The 16,639-nt window shown below is 39.1% G+C and overlaps 1 protein-coding gene across 1 annotated transcript in view; it reads left to right on the top strand.

Annotated features, from left to right (window-relative positions):
* Tmtc2 (transmembrane O-mannosyltransferase targeting cadherins 2) overlaps positions 1–15,711 on the top strand; it is a 388,745-nt gene extending 373,034 nt beyond the window's left edge. The window contains exon 12 of the mRNA XM_038314716.1: positions 13,289–15,711. Within this exon, the coding sequence (XP_038170644.1) occupies positions 13,289–13,468 (180 nt within the window). The 3' untranslated portion in view covers positions 13,469–15,711. The remainder of the gene's footprint in view (positions 1–13,288) is intronic.
* Positions 15,712–16,639: the final 928 nt, after the last annotated feature.

The following is a 16,639-nucleotide window of genomic DNA, read 5'->3' as shown; positions in this document are numbered from 1 at the left end:
GTCTTTGAAACTAGTAAGTGCAAAGACATTGGGCATGTGTGACAACTCATAGAAATCTAGTTATTTGCTTGATTGCTTCCTTTTTTTAAATAAAAAATATTAGCTGGGTGGTGGTGGCGCATGCCTTTAATCCCAGCACTCGGGAGGCAGAGGCAGGCGGATCTCTGAGTTCGAGGCCAGCCTGCTCTACAAGAGCTAGTTCCAGGACAGGCTCTAGAAACTACAGGGAAACCCTGTCTCGAAAAACCCCAAAAAAAAATATTAACAGACTAAACCAAGGAAGAGAGGCCCAAAAGAAAGCCTTGAGTTTTCCAAATAAGGAAGCAATGAGATATTGGTAGGCTGACTGTTCAAAAGCATTGCAAAATCTGTATTATGTAATAGCATGGAAGAAAAATAGGTCCTCGAATCACTTATTAAAATCTTATAGATGTAGAAGCAAAGCTGGCTGGACATGCCTTATTTAGGAGATGATTAATACCGTCTGGTTCGAGCCAGTATTCCAGATACTGACTTTGCAGAATATGCACAGGTTGGAGAGATCCTAGTGGTACTTGACTCATTAGTGCGCTTGGGAGAAGTTCGGCTACTCAGTGCCCCTTGGTGTGCCGTGAGTGTAAACGCACAAACTACCTTTGTTTATTTTACACCTATAGCAGGTGCGATACCGTGGCAAGTGTAATGGCTCGGAGTGAGGCATGGCTTTACCGCGATGGGTGTGTCCTGGTGGAATATTTTCTGAAGTGGTGTGTAAAGACTTTTGCCCTGCTGTTCTCCTAGCACGTATCAGCAAAGCCCTGGCCCTATAAAAGTGCGAATAGAATACCGTGCTTCAGGGAGTGTTCACATTTTACTTTTAACCTAGAAATTCTAGTTTGTGAAGGGATTGCTTTACTCCAGTTTGGTGCTGTTTAATCTGGTCATCGTTATTTAGTGTATGAGAAAGATGTTCTGCTTGTTGTGGGCATGAAGGCTGTGGGTAGCTGGCTCAGGATAATGTGTTCCTTGATGCTTGTTTGGTCAGTAGACACTCGCTGCCTTCTTATGTCGTGATGAAATGTGAGTATTCTGACTAAGCCTCACCCCAAATTAATCTGTGTGTTCACATCGTAGTCCGTGTCTGCTGTGTAATAGGGGGAGGGGTTATGCTGCCTGCCTGTTATGAACTCAATATTTGTTTGTCTCCTGAACACATATGATATGCTGAAACCCGAATCCTGGCATCATTGGACATATGACAGCCTCTGAGAGAATAAAGCCCTTCTAAAACTGGACATGAGGAATATCCCCATGTCTCCTCTGGGTATACACACCAGGGAAGGCCATGGCATGGTCGGCACATCCAGGAAAGAGACACCAGTGATCTGGTGTCAGACTTCTGGAATCCGATTATAGTGAGGAATACGTAGAGCCACTGAGTGAGTGGTACAGCACTTTAGGGACAACCTGGACAGAATCCATTCTCTGTAATACAACTATGACTAAGAATGTATGTATGCACATGCTCTTCCTTCCTCTTCATGCTAAGACTATTGAGTATAGTGTACAGCCAATTATATTATGTAAATCAATAGGCTAAGAAATTAGTTCAAAGGTTTTGTGGCATTTTGTGATACCTATCTAGATAAATGAGGTCACATAGAGCTTGATTTTAGGCTTCTTTGTTTGTTTGTTCTTGACACATAAATGACGCTTGTCTGCTATGGTTGTTTTCTAAATTTTAATTCCTTCTTCTTTTTATCCCCACTCCCATCTGCATGAAATTTTCAGTGATGAAGAGCAAAAGTTTGGTAGTTTTGCTTCTTCTGATGAGCGTTGTTCTTGCTGCAAATCAAAACAAACAGCGCACTGATTGCGTTTTTAAAATGCTGCAAGAGCCATGACCTGTGAAAAACATCCCTGCGAAACGAAGGGCATTAGGAAACGCAGCTCTGAAGTAGCATCTTTTCCAGCGAAAGGCAATTTCAGAGGTCAGGTTCTTAATTTAAGCGGTGCACTGTTAAGTCAGAGATAACCGCTACCTTGGAGATGATCCCATTACAATGACTGTTTGCTCACCCGCCATACCACAGCTGCTGACATTTTGACTGCCATCAAAATGAATAGCGTGCCACATTGTGGCAATCACACCGGTCATAAAAGTTAAATGAACATTCCTGTTATTCTCCGTGGGATGGGGCAGATGTAGGTAGCAAAGATTGAGTACACAGGATAAAATGTGTCACTGACAGATTGGAACAACTCCCTTAATACAATATTATGCCTTCTTGGCAGCCTGTATCTGTTTTGTCTTATTCAAAAGCTAGTTCATAAATACAAACACTACATTGAAACTGAGACACAAAATGAATCATTTATATAATCTGTCAGGCTCTTCCTTGCCATTGCTGGATTTCAGTGCTGTTTACCCTTTCTCTGTCTATGATTTGGTATTTTTTTTCTCATTGATGCTTTATTCAAAATTTGACTTCCGAGAACTATTCTCTCTGAGCAGAGAGCACTAAGTTGCTTATGGGTTTCTTTTCACCATGCTGTTTTATGAGGAAGCATCTGTACATTGCATTCATGTTGCATTTTTAGTAGGTATTTTCCCCTGAAGTTGGTATGGTCCCAGAAGGGTTAACATCATAGCTCTCGCTATTGTCAGCTTAATCTCCATATTAATTGAAATCCAGACTCCTATTTATTAGGATTACTGTCCGGCTTCAGCTCCACTCTCAACAGTCTGCCAAAAATGCTTTTAAAAAAATTAAAAAATGGTTTTGATGCTGCCCATTAATTGCAAAAATGTATACACATTCTCAGTTTAAACATAAGAGTCTTGCAGCTACCAAATAGTGTGTCTTGACTGATAGCCTTGTACCCAGAAATAAAGGCTTTCACCCCAGTTCCCTCACAGCTCTTACTATGCTCCATTTAGACACATCTTCCTTTACCTTCCAAGGGATGCGCTTGTCATCAAGAGGACGGAAACCTGAGGCTATTGAGTCCTTCTGGTGTGGTCCCTATTAGCACTTACTTTAATGCATGGGTGGCAGTTTTCTCTACCTCCTAAATTTGAGGAACAGCACTGAGATAATACAGATTTACCTCCTACTGCTTTGTGGTAAATACCAGGGTATGCTAAAAACGAATTAATTCCGTGTCTATATTAAAATAAAAGCTTCTTTTGTCCATAACTGAGCTAGTGTCTAGCAGAGAACTTGACATATAGGTGCCCATTAAATGCATGTCCAATTATACTGACACTGGCATAGAATTGACTATCGCTCAGCCGTTTCTTCTGCTTGACCATACGGAATCTCAGCAAGCATTCATGGAGGGTTTCATTCTTATTCCACTCTCTACCTCCAGCAGTATAAAGACAATGGAAATACATTCAATGAGTTTTTCACCCTTCAGTGAAGAAGACAGACGTGTGTAACAAGCAGCTATAATTCATTGTGGTAATGTTGCAGTTAATGTATGCAGGCAATACTATGGGAACATTGAAAGTAAGCAATCAATAGACATTGCTGTCCTCTCTGGCTTGGTTCTGTTTATTTTAATGAGCAGTTTGTCTGAGAGAAAGGAAGAAGGGCATTGTTGGAGGAGTCCTCTATGAGGGAAACAGATGCTCTAGGGGGCACAGAACAGAAACAGAAGTTCACGTAGCCCAGAAAGAAAGCATTTTGAATGTTGGATTTTTAAAAGGCTGCTTAAAACCAGGGCTGAAGGTTCTGAATTCTTTCTGATAGGCACAGATTGAAACCTCAGAAACACCCCCTTTCTTTTAGAAATATAAATATTTAAGTGGGAGACATAGTGGGGTAGAGGAGAAACTGAAGGAGGGAGATGCACATGAGGATGGTAGAGTTTGGAAATGGGACAAGATGCCAGCAGAAATGGAAGCACTCACTTGAGGGGGGAATAGGAAGATTTTTGATCATCTGAAACCTAAGTTATTTTCACATTGCTACTTTTTAATGGATATGAAAGGGAGGCCATATAGCAAGGCAGTTGGACAAAGGTCATAAATAAAGTTTATTTTGTGTTCTGGTTGGATAGTCAATGCCGTTGTTCTCCCTCTACGGTGACCTGAGATTTTTATTTTTTACATGATTACTTCGAGTTATTTGAAGGGCTGTCTTTCTGCCCAAAGTCATCATATGACTCACAGAATTTCTACCATCATTCACCTCCTAACACACACACACACACACACACACACATCAGACATGACACACACAGACGTGAACACATTTCAAGAAGTCTCTGGTTTGTTTAGGGTAGATTTACTTTTTTACTTTTTAAAAACTTTTTCTTTTTGAGACAGGATCTCATTCTGTGACTCATATTAACTTAAAATTTCTTTGCCTCAGCTTGCCAAATGCTGTATGTACAGATGTCAGCCACCACTCCTGGCTATATTTTTCAGTTGAGAAACACTGATAGCAGGACGTGATGCTATACAGCTGTAATGTCAGCACTTGGAAGTCAGAAGCAAAAGAAATGTGATTTTAGGGCCAGCCATGGCTACGTAAAGAGTTCCAGGAAAGCCTGGGGCCTGAACAATGCTCTCTCAAAAAACTAAACAAAACCAAACCAAAAAAGGCAAGCAAAAAAAAAATGAGAGCATCTTAGTTTCCATATGGCATTTTTCAAAGTTATGTAGTGTTAATTTATCCCTTCCTGTCCCATTATTTCCATTTAACTCTGCGTGCCCTTGCATTCTGTCTCCACTCCACTCCACTCCATAGCTCCTTTCTAATTTCGTGGCCTCCGGTGCGTATTCCAAATGAAACATATATATCTGAAGATTTAAATGAGAAAAAACACACAGCATTTCTTTTTCTGGGGCTAGGTGAGTTCACTCGGAATTATTCTTTCCAGCTTCATCTGTTTATCTGAAAATTTTATGATTTTGTTTTCCTTTAATACTTGAATAATGGCATTCCATTTGGGGAAATATAGCACATTTTTGTTGGCCATTGTTTGATGGGCTGTTTTCATTCGTGGCTATTGTAAATAAAGCTGAAATGAACATGGATAGCAAAACACTCCTACAGTAGTATATAGAATCCTTCAGGTATATGATCAAAGATGATATATTATATGGTGTATCTATTTTTGGTTTTTGAAGAACTCTCATACTGATTTTCATAGGGGTGAACCAGATTGTACTCCTCTCAGCTATAAATAAGCATTTCCTTTGAACATGTGTCATCATTTGGGGTTTCTGTTTGTTTTGCTTTGTCTTTAGTTTTTTACCTTAGCCATTCTGACTGGGGTAAGACAAAAATCTCTAAATAGTTTTAATCTGCATTTCCATGATAGCTAAAGATGTTGAACGGAAAAAGAAAGAGTGTTTCCTAACCATTTGTATTCCATTGTTTGAGAATCCATTATTTGGTGCCACGCCCCATTTTTTAAAAAAATTTGGTTGTTTTCTTGACATTTAGGGTTCTTTTTTATTTTTTTGTAGATTATTGAATGAGCCTTCTGTTGGATGTATAGCTGGCAAAGATTATATAGGCTGCATCTTCAATTGATGATGTCCTTTATACTGAAGCTCCTTAATATTAGAAGGTACCATATCGCTAACTGTTGATCATAATACCCACACTATTAGGGTCCTGTTCAGAAAGTTCTTTCTGTACCAAGCTCAGCCATATTCTTTACTTTCTCTTCTATCAGAATCAGGGTATTAGGTCTTAGGTTGAGGTCCTTGATGTATCTGAAGTTGAGTTTTGTACAGTATGAGACAACGATGCAGTTTTATTATTCTCTATATAACTATCTAGTTTGACAAGCACCATTTGTTGATGACGTTTTTTTGTTAATGTATATTGTTGTGCTCTTTGTCGAAAACACTCTAATATGTCAATAATGCCCCTACCAGGCACCAAAAGGTTGGAAAAAAGCCAAGTACTAGTAATTAATTACCTCTTTTGGAATTATTGTTAATGTGGTCCCACAGACCCCAAAACATTACAGGAGATTGCCAGTGCTATTGGTTACCTCCCAAAGCTTGACAAAGACCCTATTACTGAATATACCACTTACTTGGTTTTATAAAACATGGAGATATCAAGCTGGTGCTCACGTGGGAGCTTCATCCATTCTGGCTAGCTTTCATGGCCTGGAATGTCCTATGCATGCCACTGAGACGAAAGATAATCATCAGTCTTACCTAGCTGTAAACGCTAAGAACTACAGTAGCAACTGGCCTGAAAAGATATGCCTATTTGTGCAATAGTGGCATGAACATCATGGGAGTAACCAACCCACCCCCCTTTTTTTTTTACCAGATTGAAAGCACATTCCACAAGATGATACACATATCTAGCACCATTGGCAGGCCATGAACCATACCAAGACAGGCCATAAATCCTGCCGTAGAATCTTCTACTACTCTGCTAAATGCACACATTATTAACTAAACTCCTAGTGATTTATTATATCCAATAGCACATCTTTCATTCCTTCCTCAGAAAGCTGTTTGAAATAGATGGCAATTGCCACAGATACCCACAATGGTTCAAGGTGCAAAGAATGAGAGACTATGGAATGCTCATCCATTAATGACATATCTGTGTCACACATCTTCCCTTCAAGGCTCAGGGTTCATTGCAGAATAGGGCACACAAAGACTATGAAAGCCAGAGGTGGGCTACTACAATGGAATATTGTTTTCCAACTATATTAGTGCTGTTGCACATACGTGGACTCACAGCAGTTGTGGTCACATGCCCAAGACCTGTGCAAGTTCAAGCCAGACAAGAGTCCCAACACAGAGAAAGGAGGTCAGCACAAAGTCCTATGATAGACAGCACCTTCAGTTGTATGTATAAGGTTCTATTTGCTAGGTGGGCCCATGGTATTTGTTATGCCCTTTGAAAAATTTTTTATACTTAAAATATATTTTTAAAAAACGCATATGGCGTAAATCTTCTTTGATTCTGCCACTCATTATCTGTTCAGTTATGTTTATTTTCTGTCAAAATAATTATATGATATATAAGTAAAGAATAAAATGATTAAGACCTAGACTTAAACCAAGATGGAAGAAAAGAGAAAGATATAAGTGGAAGCATTTCCCTTGTGTTTTTGTTGCTGTTGTTTCTTTTTCTTTTTGTTTTGTTTTGCTGGTACATGTTACCGTCCAACTCAAGGCCTCACACAGGCTAGGCAAAGACTCTACTTAATCACTTCTACCCCAGCCTCCCATGAAAAAGTTTTAAGAGAGATTTTTAAGGTCAAGTTACCAAAAATTTAACAATTGAATGTGATACGCTCACGTACATAGTAGGCTTAGGAGACAGTGATTCAAGGGTGGTGTACTCAGGATTCTGGTTTTACGTTAGACCATTAAGCACCCAGTTGGGCGAAGCAGGAAGAACAATATCTCCTGCACTGAGAAATCTAATGTCTCTAGTACTATTTCAGTACATTATGCTTTTCAGCAAGACCTATATTAAAATAATCAGTAAATATTTATTAAATATCTGATATATATTATATATAATATATTATATATATATAAACTTACACAAGAGGGTTCTTTCCGTATTTTTCTTACTGTTTATGTCAATAATTTTTAAGCATCGTGGTACACTCATTTCTCTTGTCAGTTCCATTGAGTAGCATTTTCAACCGAATACATTGAATGGCACCTTTGAGTTATTTGGTAACTATTTTAAAAGGGAGTGAGAATCCATTAATAACTTTTAGTATATAAATTTGTTTGCCAATCATATTCAGAAGGAAAGATGAAGGTGGGTATCTCGGAAACATTCCTTTAATGCATAGTATATGGATTAGGAGGAGGTCTTGCTGATGTCAGACTTTCTCTTCAAATATTATCTAGCTCACACAACAGTAAATATACAATGCTATAGTTTCAGCAACATGAGAAGATTTCTTTGGAAAGGAATCAATCCAACTGATTGGAAATAAATGCATTTAATAGGTAGAAATGTTGGGTACTGTGCTCCGTTTCCACCCTTCCATAGCTGTTCCTGTGAGATAGGAATAGCCTCGGGGTCTAAGGGAATGTATGTCTAGCCTTTTCTTCCCTCTGGACCCTCCCAGGCCCCTCCAAACTTATCTATCTCAGTCCCGTTTCCAAGAGAATCCAGAATTCCCAACTCTGTACCCCCTTCAGTCACTAGTACTCTTCCATCAGAAGTTTCTATCCGACATTATGAAATATACTGATAGAAAAAAATTACCTCATGCTCCCAATTACTCTTTGAGTTTTTGCATGTCTCGTGGATTTGGGGCTATAATCAGACCTCCATAATCTTGGTGTCTTTACTCTCTCTGATCCCAGTACATGTCCATCATTTTAATTTCCTCCTCCAACGTTAGAGAATCAAGCCAAGGACCACAGTAAAATAACAAGGCGCAGCTCTCTCGAGACTTGGGAAAGACGTCATACGCTGCCTCCACATGGCTGCCAGTCATCCCATTTGATGTAAAGCATCTGCCCACTTCAAGGGAGCAAGCGAGGCCTGGTTCTCTGTTCTAGCCTGTGAAGAAGGAGGTGGCCTCATTTGTTGTATTAAGCCAGGAGCCCTGTGTTACACGGTCGTAAGCTGCTGCCTGCCATGGTTAACACGCTGCAAATTTCAACGGCTGTGTTCAATAAAGACCATGTGTGAGAGGGAAGACGTTGGCAGTTGTGGTTGTGGGTCTCATCTCCAACCCATGAGCTGCAGCTGGCACAGAGCAAAGCCACCAGTCTGCAATATGATGGACTGCCACTCGAAAGTCTTGCATTCGCTTCCGTAGCCAAAGAGTCTTGCAGGCTGTTTAGACATGTCCTCTTTCTGTCTCCCAGCATTTAATCACTGACAGCTCTGTTAATAAAATTTCATTTTGAACGTTTACTGTCTCTAATAATTACACAACTAAAAGGAGAATTCTACTTTACAAGGGGATAGATCCATGATCTGACATACTTTGTTCTAAACGATATACCCCCTCTAAGCAGTTTCTTTGTAAGTGCTGTAATAGCATCTTTGATCCGGAAGTGACCTTGATGACGGTGCCCCTCGCATGTTAATGGGAATAAAAGAACTTTAGGATCTGGTTAAAACTCGCATTCTGACTCGGTAGGTAGGGTGAGCAATTCTGATTTTCTGTCCAGCATTGAAGTGCTGCCAAGACTACTCTCTGAACTCAGTTTTATGGCTAGAAGACCAGAAGTTCCTCAGGACAGTGGGCATGCATTAAGCCACCATAGCCGCCACTCTGGAGGGTGACACATGACAGGCTTGGGAAAATAAGCCAATTGTCATTGGAGATAAAGCACTGTTGTGTATATGTTATTTTTATGCTTTTAGAAAAGTATAAAATTATGTTCAAATCATGGTTGACACTTTCGAAGCTGTTACGTAGGGTGCCAATATCCATTACTTCAGTCACAGTTTATCATTTACCCAGATAATCATACAATGTCTCATGCAGTATTTTATACAGGTTTTTTATTTCTCAAGTAGTTTCCCTATTAAAATAGGTATTTACAGCCCTTACAAATGTTATGATTATAACTAAATATGCAACCTCTTAAACTATGGATGCTCTTAAATATGCACATGTAGTAGGAGGAAATTATATTAATTAAAATGATGTTTGGCCAATTACAATGACAAGCGTATTGTTAGCTAGCTCTTATATCTTTGGTTAACCCATTTTTATTATTTTATATTTTACTACAAGGCTTGTGGCCTACTGGAAAGATTTCAGCTGATGGCTCACATCTCTTTTCTCTGGCGGCTCCATGGAGTCTCACTGACTCTGCCCTCTCTCTCTCTCTCTCTCTCTTTCTCTCTCTCTCTCTCTCTCTCTCTCTCTATATATATATATATATATATATATATATATATATCATATATATATATGATATATATATATCTTTTAGCCTGGCTATATTTTGTAAAGCCACTGGCCAAAAACAGCTTCTTTATTAACCAATGGTATACAGAGAGAAATCCTATATCATACACATGACTAGTTTACAGATACTTTTACTCTTTAGGGAAAACAATTAACATATTAAATGACTTTCCTTGATCTAACATCACATATTAACTTCCTAACATAGATTTATGATTATTTTTATTTACTGAATAACATGCTATGGTTGTGAGAAAAATTAAATTTGTTGCCAAAGCATCATTGTAATTAGCATTTAGGAATCATTTATCAAACTAATTTAGCTTCTTTATTGTGTTTCCTTAGAATAATACTAAATACTAATATTTATTCATCAACTGATGGCAGGAAGATAATTCCAAAGGAGAGAAGAAATCATGGACTGTAGTTTAGAAACAATAATACAGTACATGTGTGTAGCTTGGGTGGTGTACATCCCCAGGGATTTTCATTTCTGTCTCTTAGGAAACAACCTCAAAAAGACTAGGAAGTTAATACAGGCACAGGCAGTCAGGAAGCCCTGGTGTGTGTTGTTCAGGGGCACTCGGAGGAAGATTCTGGTTTGCAGTTTTGAAGGGATAAGACAAAGTGGGGAAGGAAGGAACAAAAGGCATTATTATCTTATTCTCATATAATCTCTTTAGTAACTAGATAAAGCAAATACTCTGTCATCACACATGGACAAGAATTGAGGTCCAAAGACCACACCCAGCTTGTCTAGATTTGCATTTCTGTGTGGCAGAGCTGGTATGGGAACTAGGCTATCTGACTACATAGTCCTTGAGAGTTTTGTGTACTCTTTCTCTGTTGCAATTTGAGGCATACATACTATAGGTAAAGACACATTGGTAACACTGTAATTGAGGAAGTAAGGACTATCTTCATCCCAGTTCCCTGGCTTCTTCTACTTCTGGTTAACAAGGAATGGCCTCCAACAGCGATTCCCCTGCCCCATTTTAGCATCTCTAGTATTTGGTACTGTGAATACATGCATACTAAAGTTCAGTGGCTGTTTATTGATAGTCATGCCAAGTACTGTGAGGAGATACAGTTCAGAAATGTGTTCAGGCCTCGAGGAGCTTGAGATTATAACGTTGCTGTGATAGCAGCATTCCTTTGGAAGATGCAGTAGATGGGGTTATTTTGGTTTCCAGTGTAGAGATTTGCACTGTCATATAATTTAGAGCTGTGTGTGCTTGAATTGGCTTTAAAATTAGAAACTGACCATCTGTATTTTTCTTCATAAGCATGAAGTCATCCTCGCCAAAAGGTTGGTGAAAGTCAAGCCTCGCTTATATTTGTGATATTATTTTTGGAAAGAAAAAAAGCATGTAGGAAAGCTTGAAAATAATGGCTAGCATTTGAGAGTTTTGGAGAATTTGATGTGTATAGAGAGACAGTCTCTAGCCAATGAAGTCCAAATTATGAAAATTACCAACAAGCATTTAGTAAACTTGGGAAAGTGACCATGACATTTTTAGAGTATGTACTTTGGGGCTATATTCTGCCATGTCTGTCTGTTTACTATTTTTATGTATTTCTGGCAACATTCAAAAAACTGGGCACAGGGCATTAGGCTGCTTCACCAAGGTCATCATGGTTAAGCAAGAACTCAAACCCAGATCTCCTCGATGTGAAATCTGAACATGTTTTTCCCCCCTTTGTTTGCACTGAGCTATTCCACTCTCCCCAGCGTTGATTTGGTTCAGAAATATTTGTTTTTACAGTAAACAGTAGGGTCAGATGAATTCAACTGAAAAATGCATGCATTGTAAAAATACTAAATCATAAAATGATTGGAAATTATCTTTGGCTTTTGCACAGAGTGAAGGACAATTAATGGTTGACAGTATCTTCAAAATGAAAGCACAGTCGTAGCATATAAACATTGTTTATCTGATATTTGAATTATGCATTTATGTAGCTGCCAAAAAGATTGCTTTTAATTAGAAAGAACCTTCTAAGGATCGGATGCAAACAGGGCAACAGCCCCTATCTTTGTAGATAGCAAGCAAAATATTTTTCCCATTGCAATATACTTTAATAAACAAATATCTGAGAAGTTGGAGACAAAATTCCTTGCAGTAAACTATGGCTACCATAATCTTTATTTTAAAAAATTTCTTACCAATTTTTATATGATAGTTTTATATTTCACTTGCCATGGTAAAAGCATTACTTAAGAAGTTTTTTGTTTTGTTCTGTTTTTTCTTCTTCTTCTTCTTTTTTTTTTTTTTTTTTTTTGCTTTTTCGAGACAGGGTTTCCCTGTAGTTTCTAGAGCCTGTCCTGGAACTAGCTCTTGTAGACCAGGCTGGCCTCAAACTCAGAGATCCGCCTGCCTCTGCCTCCTGAGTGCTGGGATTAAAGGTGTGCGCTACCACCGCCCGGCTGTTTTTTCTTCTTTAAATACTTTACAACAAGTAATATAAAATGACTTGTTTTTACAAGTTATATTTTCCTATACCGTCTTTTAAATTTTGTTTTGGTATTGACTAATTTGATATATTTATATATACATTCACCATTAGAAAAATCTAACAATGTATAATATTTAAATGTAAGGGCTTGTCTTGGGAAATATTTTAGTCTAGGTTTGCGAAAGATGTTCAATTTAAATTTAAATGTTTTTTCAGGGCTTCCACTCTGAAAATATCAATAAATCTCATAGCTTAATGTTTATACACAGAAAGCCTAGATTATAGCCAAGAAGAGACAAGACAGCGTGGACATATATATTCCCTTTTCCCTCTAGTTCTTGTTTCTCACCTTTGAGGTATATTTTTAGTTGGTTGGCTTTGCCTCTGCTTGGGACTTGAACCTAGAGTTTCAAGCTTGCCAGGCAAGCACCCTGTCACTAAGCTGTATTTGAGGACTTTTTTCAGAAGATCAATTCTATCTGAAATTGTATTCATTTAAATTTGTTTTTAAACAAAGCCTTATATAGTTCATGCTACCCTATAACTCTCACAGTGTAGTCAAGGATGCCCTTCAGCTCCGGATAGATAGACCTAGAGGGATGTACCACCATGACATCTGAAGATAGACCTAGGGGGATGTACCACCATGATCTGATAAAGCTAAAACTCTTTTTATTTCTTTCCAAAAATCAGCCTGAATGATTGTTTTGCCATTAAAGAAGGAAAAAAAAAAGATACCATTCCTTACTGTCCTACTTAAAGTACAAAGGACATGGCAGGTTTTTTGAAGATGTGTGTTCTTCCTGTCTCTGTGTAAGTTGGCACATTGCTTCCATCGGATGCCTCTAGGTATGGAACTCATCTTCATGAGAGGATGAGGACTTTTGTCTTCCCTGAAGGAGCTTTTGAAACGGCCTCTTTACCACTCATGTCCTCTCTCTTGTTACAGTATCCCGCTGCTCTCATGAACCTGGGAGCCATTCTCCATCTCAACGGCCGGCTCCAGAAGGCTGAGGCCAACTACTTGCGGGCTCTGCAACTCAAGCCAGATGACGTCATCACTCAGTCCAATCTCCGCAAGCTGTGGAACATCATGGAGAAGCAAGGATTGAAGACCTCCAAGACCTGACACACGGGGGCTCATCGTCTACGCTTGTCAAAGCTGGCTTCAGTAACAGACAGACCTTCCCAGCTGTGCTGCGATCAAAGTTCACCGTGGACTTTAAGTCCAGGACCGAGGTCGTCTTGGTTACTGCCGCTGCTGCGTGAATCCACTTTGCTATGGGCATCGCCCCTTAACACCAAAAAGGGAAACATTGAAACCTCCTGGAGGGTGGAATTGTTACCCGTAGGTAGACTGTAAACCAGAGCACTTAACAGGATCTTTGGCATTTGTAGAAGGGAGGGGGAAATCTTCATTGCAAACATTGTTCACTTTTGAAAGAGAATTTTGAAATATATTGTTCCTTCAACACTGTGAGAGGAAGGTCAGAGAGCCCATCCAGCCACCGTGGACTCTTAAGGTTAAGTGTGAACAGGGGATGATTAAAGCATAGTGTGAATCCAGTGGCCCACCAGTTGACCTTACCGCTGTTGGCTTCCCTCTCTGGGACAGCCTGCTTATTGATTTCTGAAACTTATGAAACTTTGATTTTAATACTGTGTCAGTATCTGTCTGAATCTGCCGCTGTTTCTTGACGCATACACCTAAACATTTTATGGTTTGAATGTCCTAGGCTTCCCAGGGTTGAACATCATTTGTTTGCCCATGTCTCAAAAGGAACGTGAAGAGATGCGCTAACCACTCATACAGGCGGTATGAGAGGACCTAGGGAGGCCTTGGGTGTGTGTCCCAAGTCATGTTCATTTTTATATCGTCAGTATTTTCTCCATAACTTTTCGTCAGATCTCGTTGTGTTAATTCTTTTGAAATTACCTTTTCCGGTGTCTATATACACATATCACTGAGGCCGAGACAAAGGGATGCTATGAGTGTTCCAGTCCCGGTGCCCGATGGTTACTATAGAAGGCAAAGTCCTTGGTGCTTCCTAGACGGTGGTTGCTATAATGAGTCAATGAAGGTTGAGTACAGAAGGATTATTGTCAATGATTTTGTGTTTTTGAAAGAGCTGGTGTAAAATGCCCATCGATTCCAAACATATGCCCAAACAGCGATGCAGATAAATCCTGGATGATTATCTTATTTTGCTCTTCCTGAAAGACGTCAAAAATAAATTATTTGAAGATGCCATGAAGTAAGCATCAGCCTGCCTATATCTATGTCTTCTGCCAAATGCTTTTCTTATTTTCCAATAGAAAACTGAGTATTTTACGTCCTTACCTAATAATAGGTATTTCAGTGATCGTTTTATAACAAGACTATAAAATGAAACAGAAAAAAAATTTCTTTAACGTTTAAAATTTGCCACGGAAAATTAAATTCCTGGAATACCAGTGCATTAGCAACTTCTTTGTAGAGAAATTAACTATTATATATCCTGCATATTTATTTATTTATTATCCAACCCTATGAAAGGAACAAAAAAAGAAAACAGTTTTGTTAAGACAGTTATTTGCAGCTAAAAATTTGTTTTTTCATCTTCCCTTTCGTACGTCATGTATATATACACATATGATCAGATGCTACTAAAGGGAAGCCGGACATGCAAAAATACTATATTTTCCCCTCTATTCTAGGTTCTGTCATGTTTTTGAATACAGTGGGCCAAGACTCTGAAGTAGCGGTCCTATGACGTTAGCCTCTTTGTGGGAAGGATAAATGAAGGGGGGATGTTTGATGAGATTAATGAGAAGGCCCTCCTACCAGGTGTATATTATTTTGTAAACATTTCGCTCAAGGGCCAGAAATTAAATTATAACTAAAGCACTGTGCTGTCAGAATTACATTTAACATTAACACCAGCAACCAAAATAGCGGGTTGAAGTATCTGTCTCATTTTCTAGTGCATTGGCAATTAGGACCAAAGGAAGAAAAAGGAATTTAATATAAGGCTATAAAGATGAATTCAGTGTCTAACATTTTCTATTTATTTAAATAGTTGTTGTGCTATTCTAGATTTCCCATTTTATGTCTTTCTCGTTACTGTTTCTTTTTCTCCAACACTTGGTTCCTTTAGGTTCACCGAATGCACCGTAGCCAGACTCCACATGACTCAGTTTCCCAACGTTGTTAACAGCTGGGCCTGTGTCATAAAATGCATGGATCTTTAATACCTACACATCCCTGACACTTTTCACCCCAGGGCTGGACTTAAGTAGCTGACCAACTCGGGGAGGGGAGGGCTGGGTTGTTAGAACATGATCGAAACGTCTCTGCTCAGGGATTTATGGTGGATCATTGCAGACAGTGCTACAAGTGTAGAGCACAAGACAAGTTTACTAAATTAAAATTTTATTTTTTGAAAAACTGTTATTTGTATAAATTATCAAGATTTGTAGGCTTTCCTTTTGTAGAAATAATTGTTTTATGTGCCAGAGAATTTCAATTTTGTTTTGAACAATAAAGCCTTGCTAACAAATACGTTGTGTATCGCTTCTTTAGGACTCTTCCATAGCAAAAGCACTGAAACTCTGAGAGTCTTTGTGTTTTGTTTTGTGTGAGATAAGGTCTCACGGCACAGGCTTCTCAAGGTTGATCTTAAACTTGCAGCAATTCTCTTCCCTCAACATCCCAAGTGGCTTGCGCCACCATGCTTATCTTTTGAGGATTTATGTATATTACATTTTGCGTGTATGTGTGGGGCATTATGTGCGTGTGAATGCAGGTGCCCTCTGTCTACAGCTGTCAGATCAGCTAGAGCTGTACTTAGAGGAACTACACACAAGTTCTGGGACCCAATCTCAGGTCCTCTGAAAGAGCAGTAGCGTCTCAGTTACTCTTCTGCTACTCTGATAAGACATTCTGACTGAGGCACCTTAACGAACAGAGTGTTTGACTTCTGGTTCCATGGGCATAAATGTCATGGTGGTCAAGTCAATGACAACAGGAAGTAGGCGTAATGGCAGGAAGGAGAACCTTAGCATTCCCCTCTTAAAACCACAAGCAAGAAGCAGAGAAGGAGAGCACCAGAAATGACAAGAGGCTTGAAAACTTGAAAGCCTTTCCCAAGTGATGTCCTTCCTCATCAAGGCTGCATTCCTCAGCCCTCCCAAAGTGTCACCATCAACTAAGGACTCAGTCTTCAGATATATAAGCCCAGGGAGGACATTCTTATCCAAACTTTAGTAAGCCAGATGTACTCTTAATTACTGAGCAATCTCTCAATCCCTACAATGTTTA

The sequence above is a fragment of the Arvicola amphibius genome, chromosome 17, assembly GCF_903992535.2.
Source record: "Arvicola amphibius chromosome 17, mArvAmp1.2, whole genome shotgun sequence".
Lineage (NCBI taxonomy): Eukaryota > Metazoa > Chordata > Mammalia > Rodentia > Cricetidae > Arvicola > Arvicola amphibius.
This window is presented reverse-complemented; position numbering and strand designations above follow the sequence as displayed.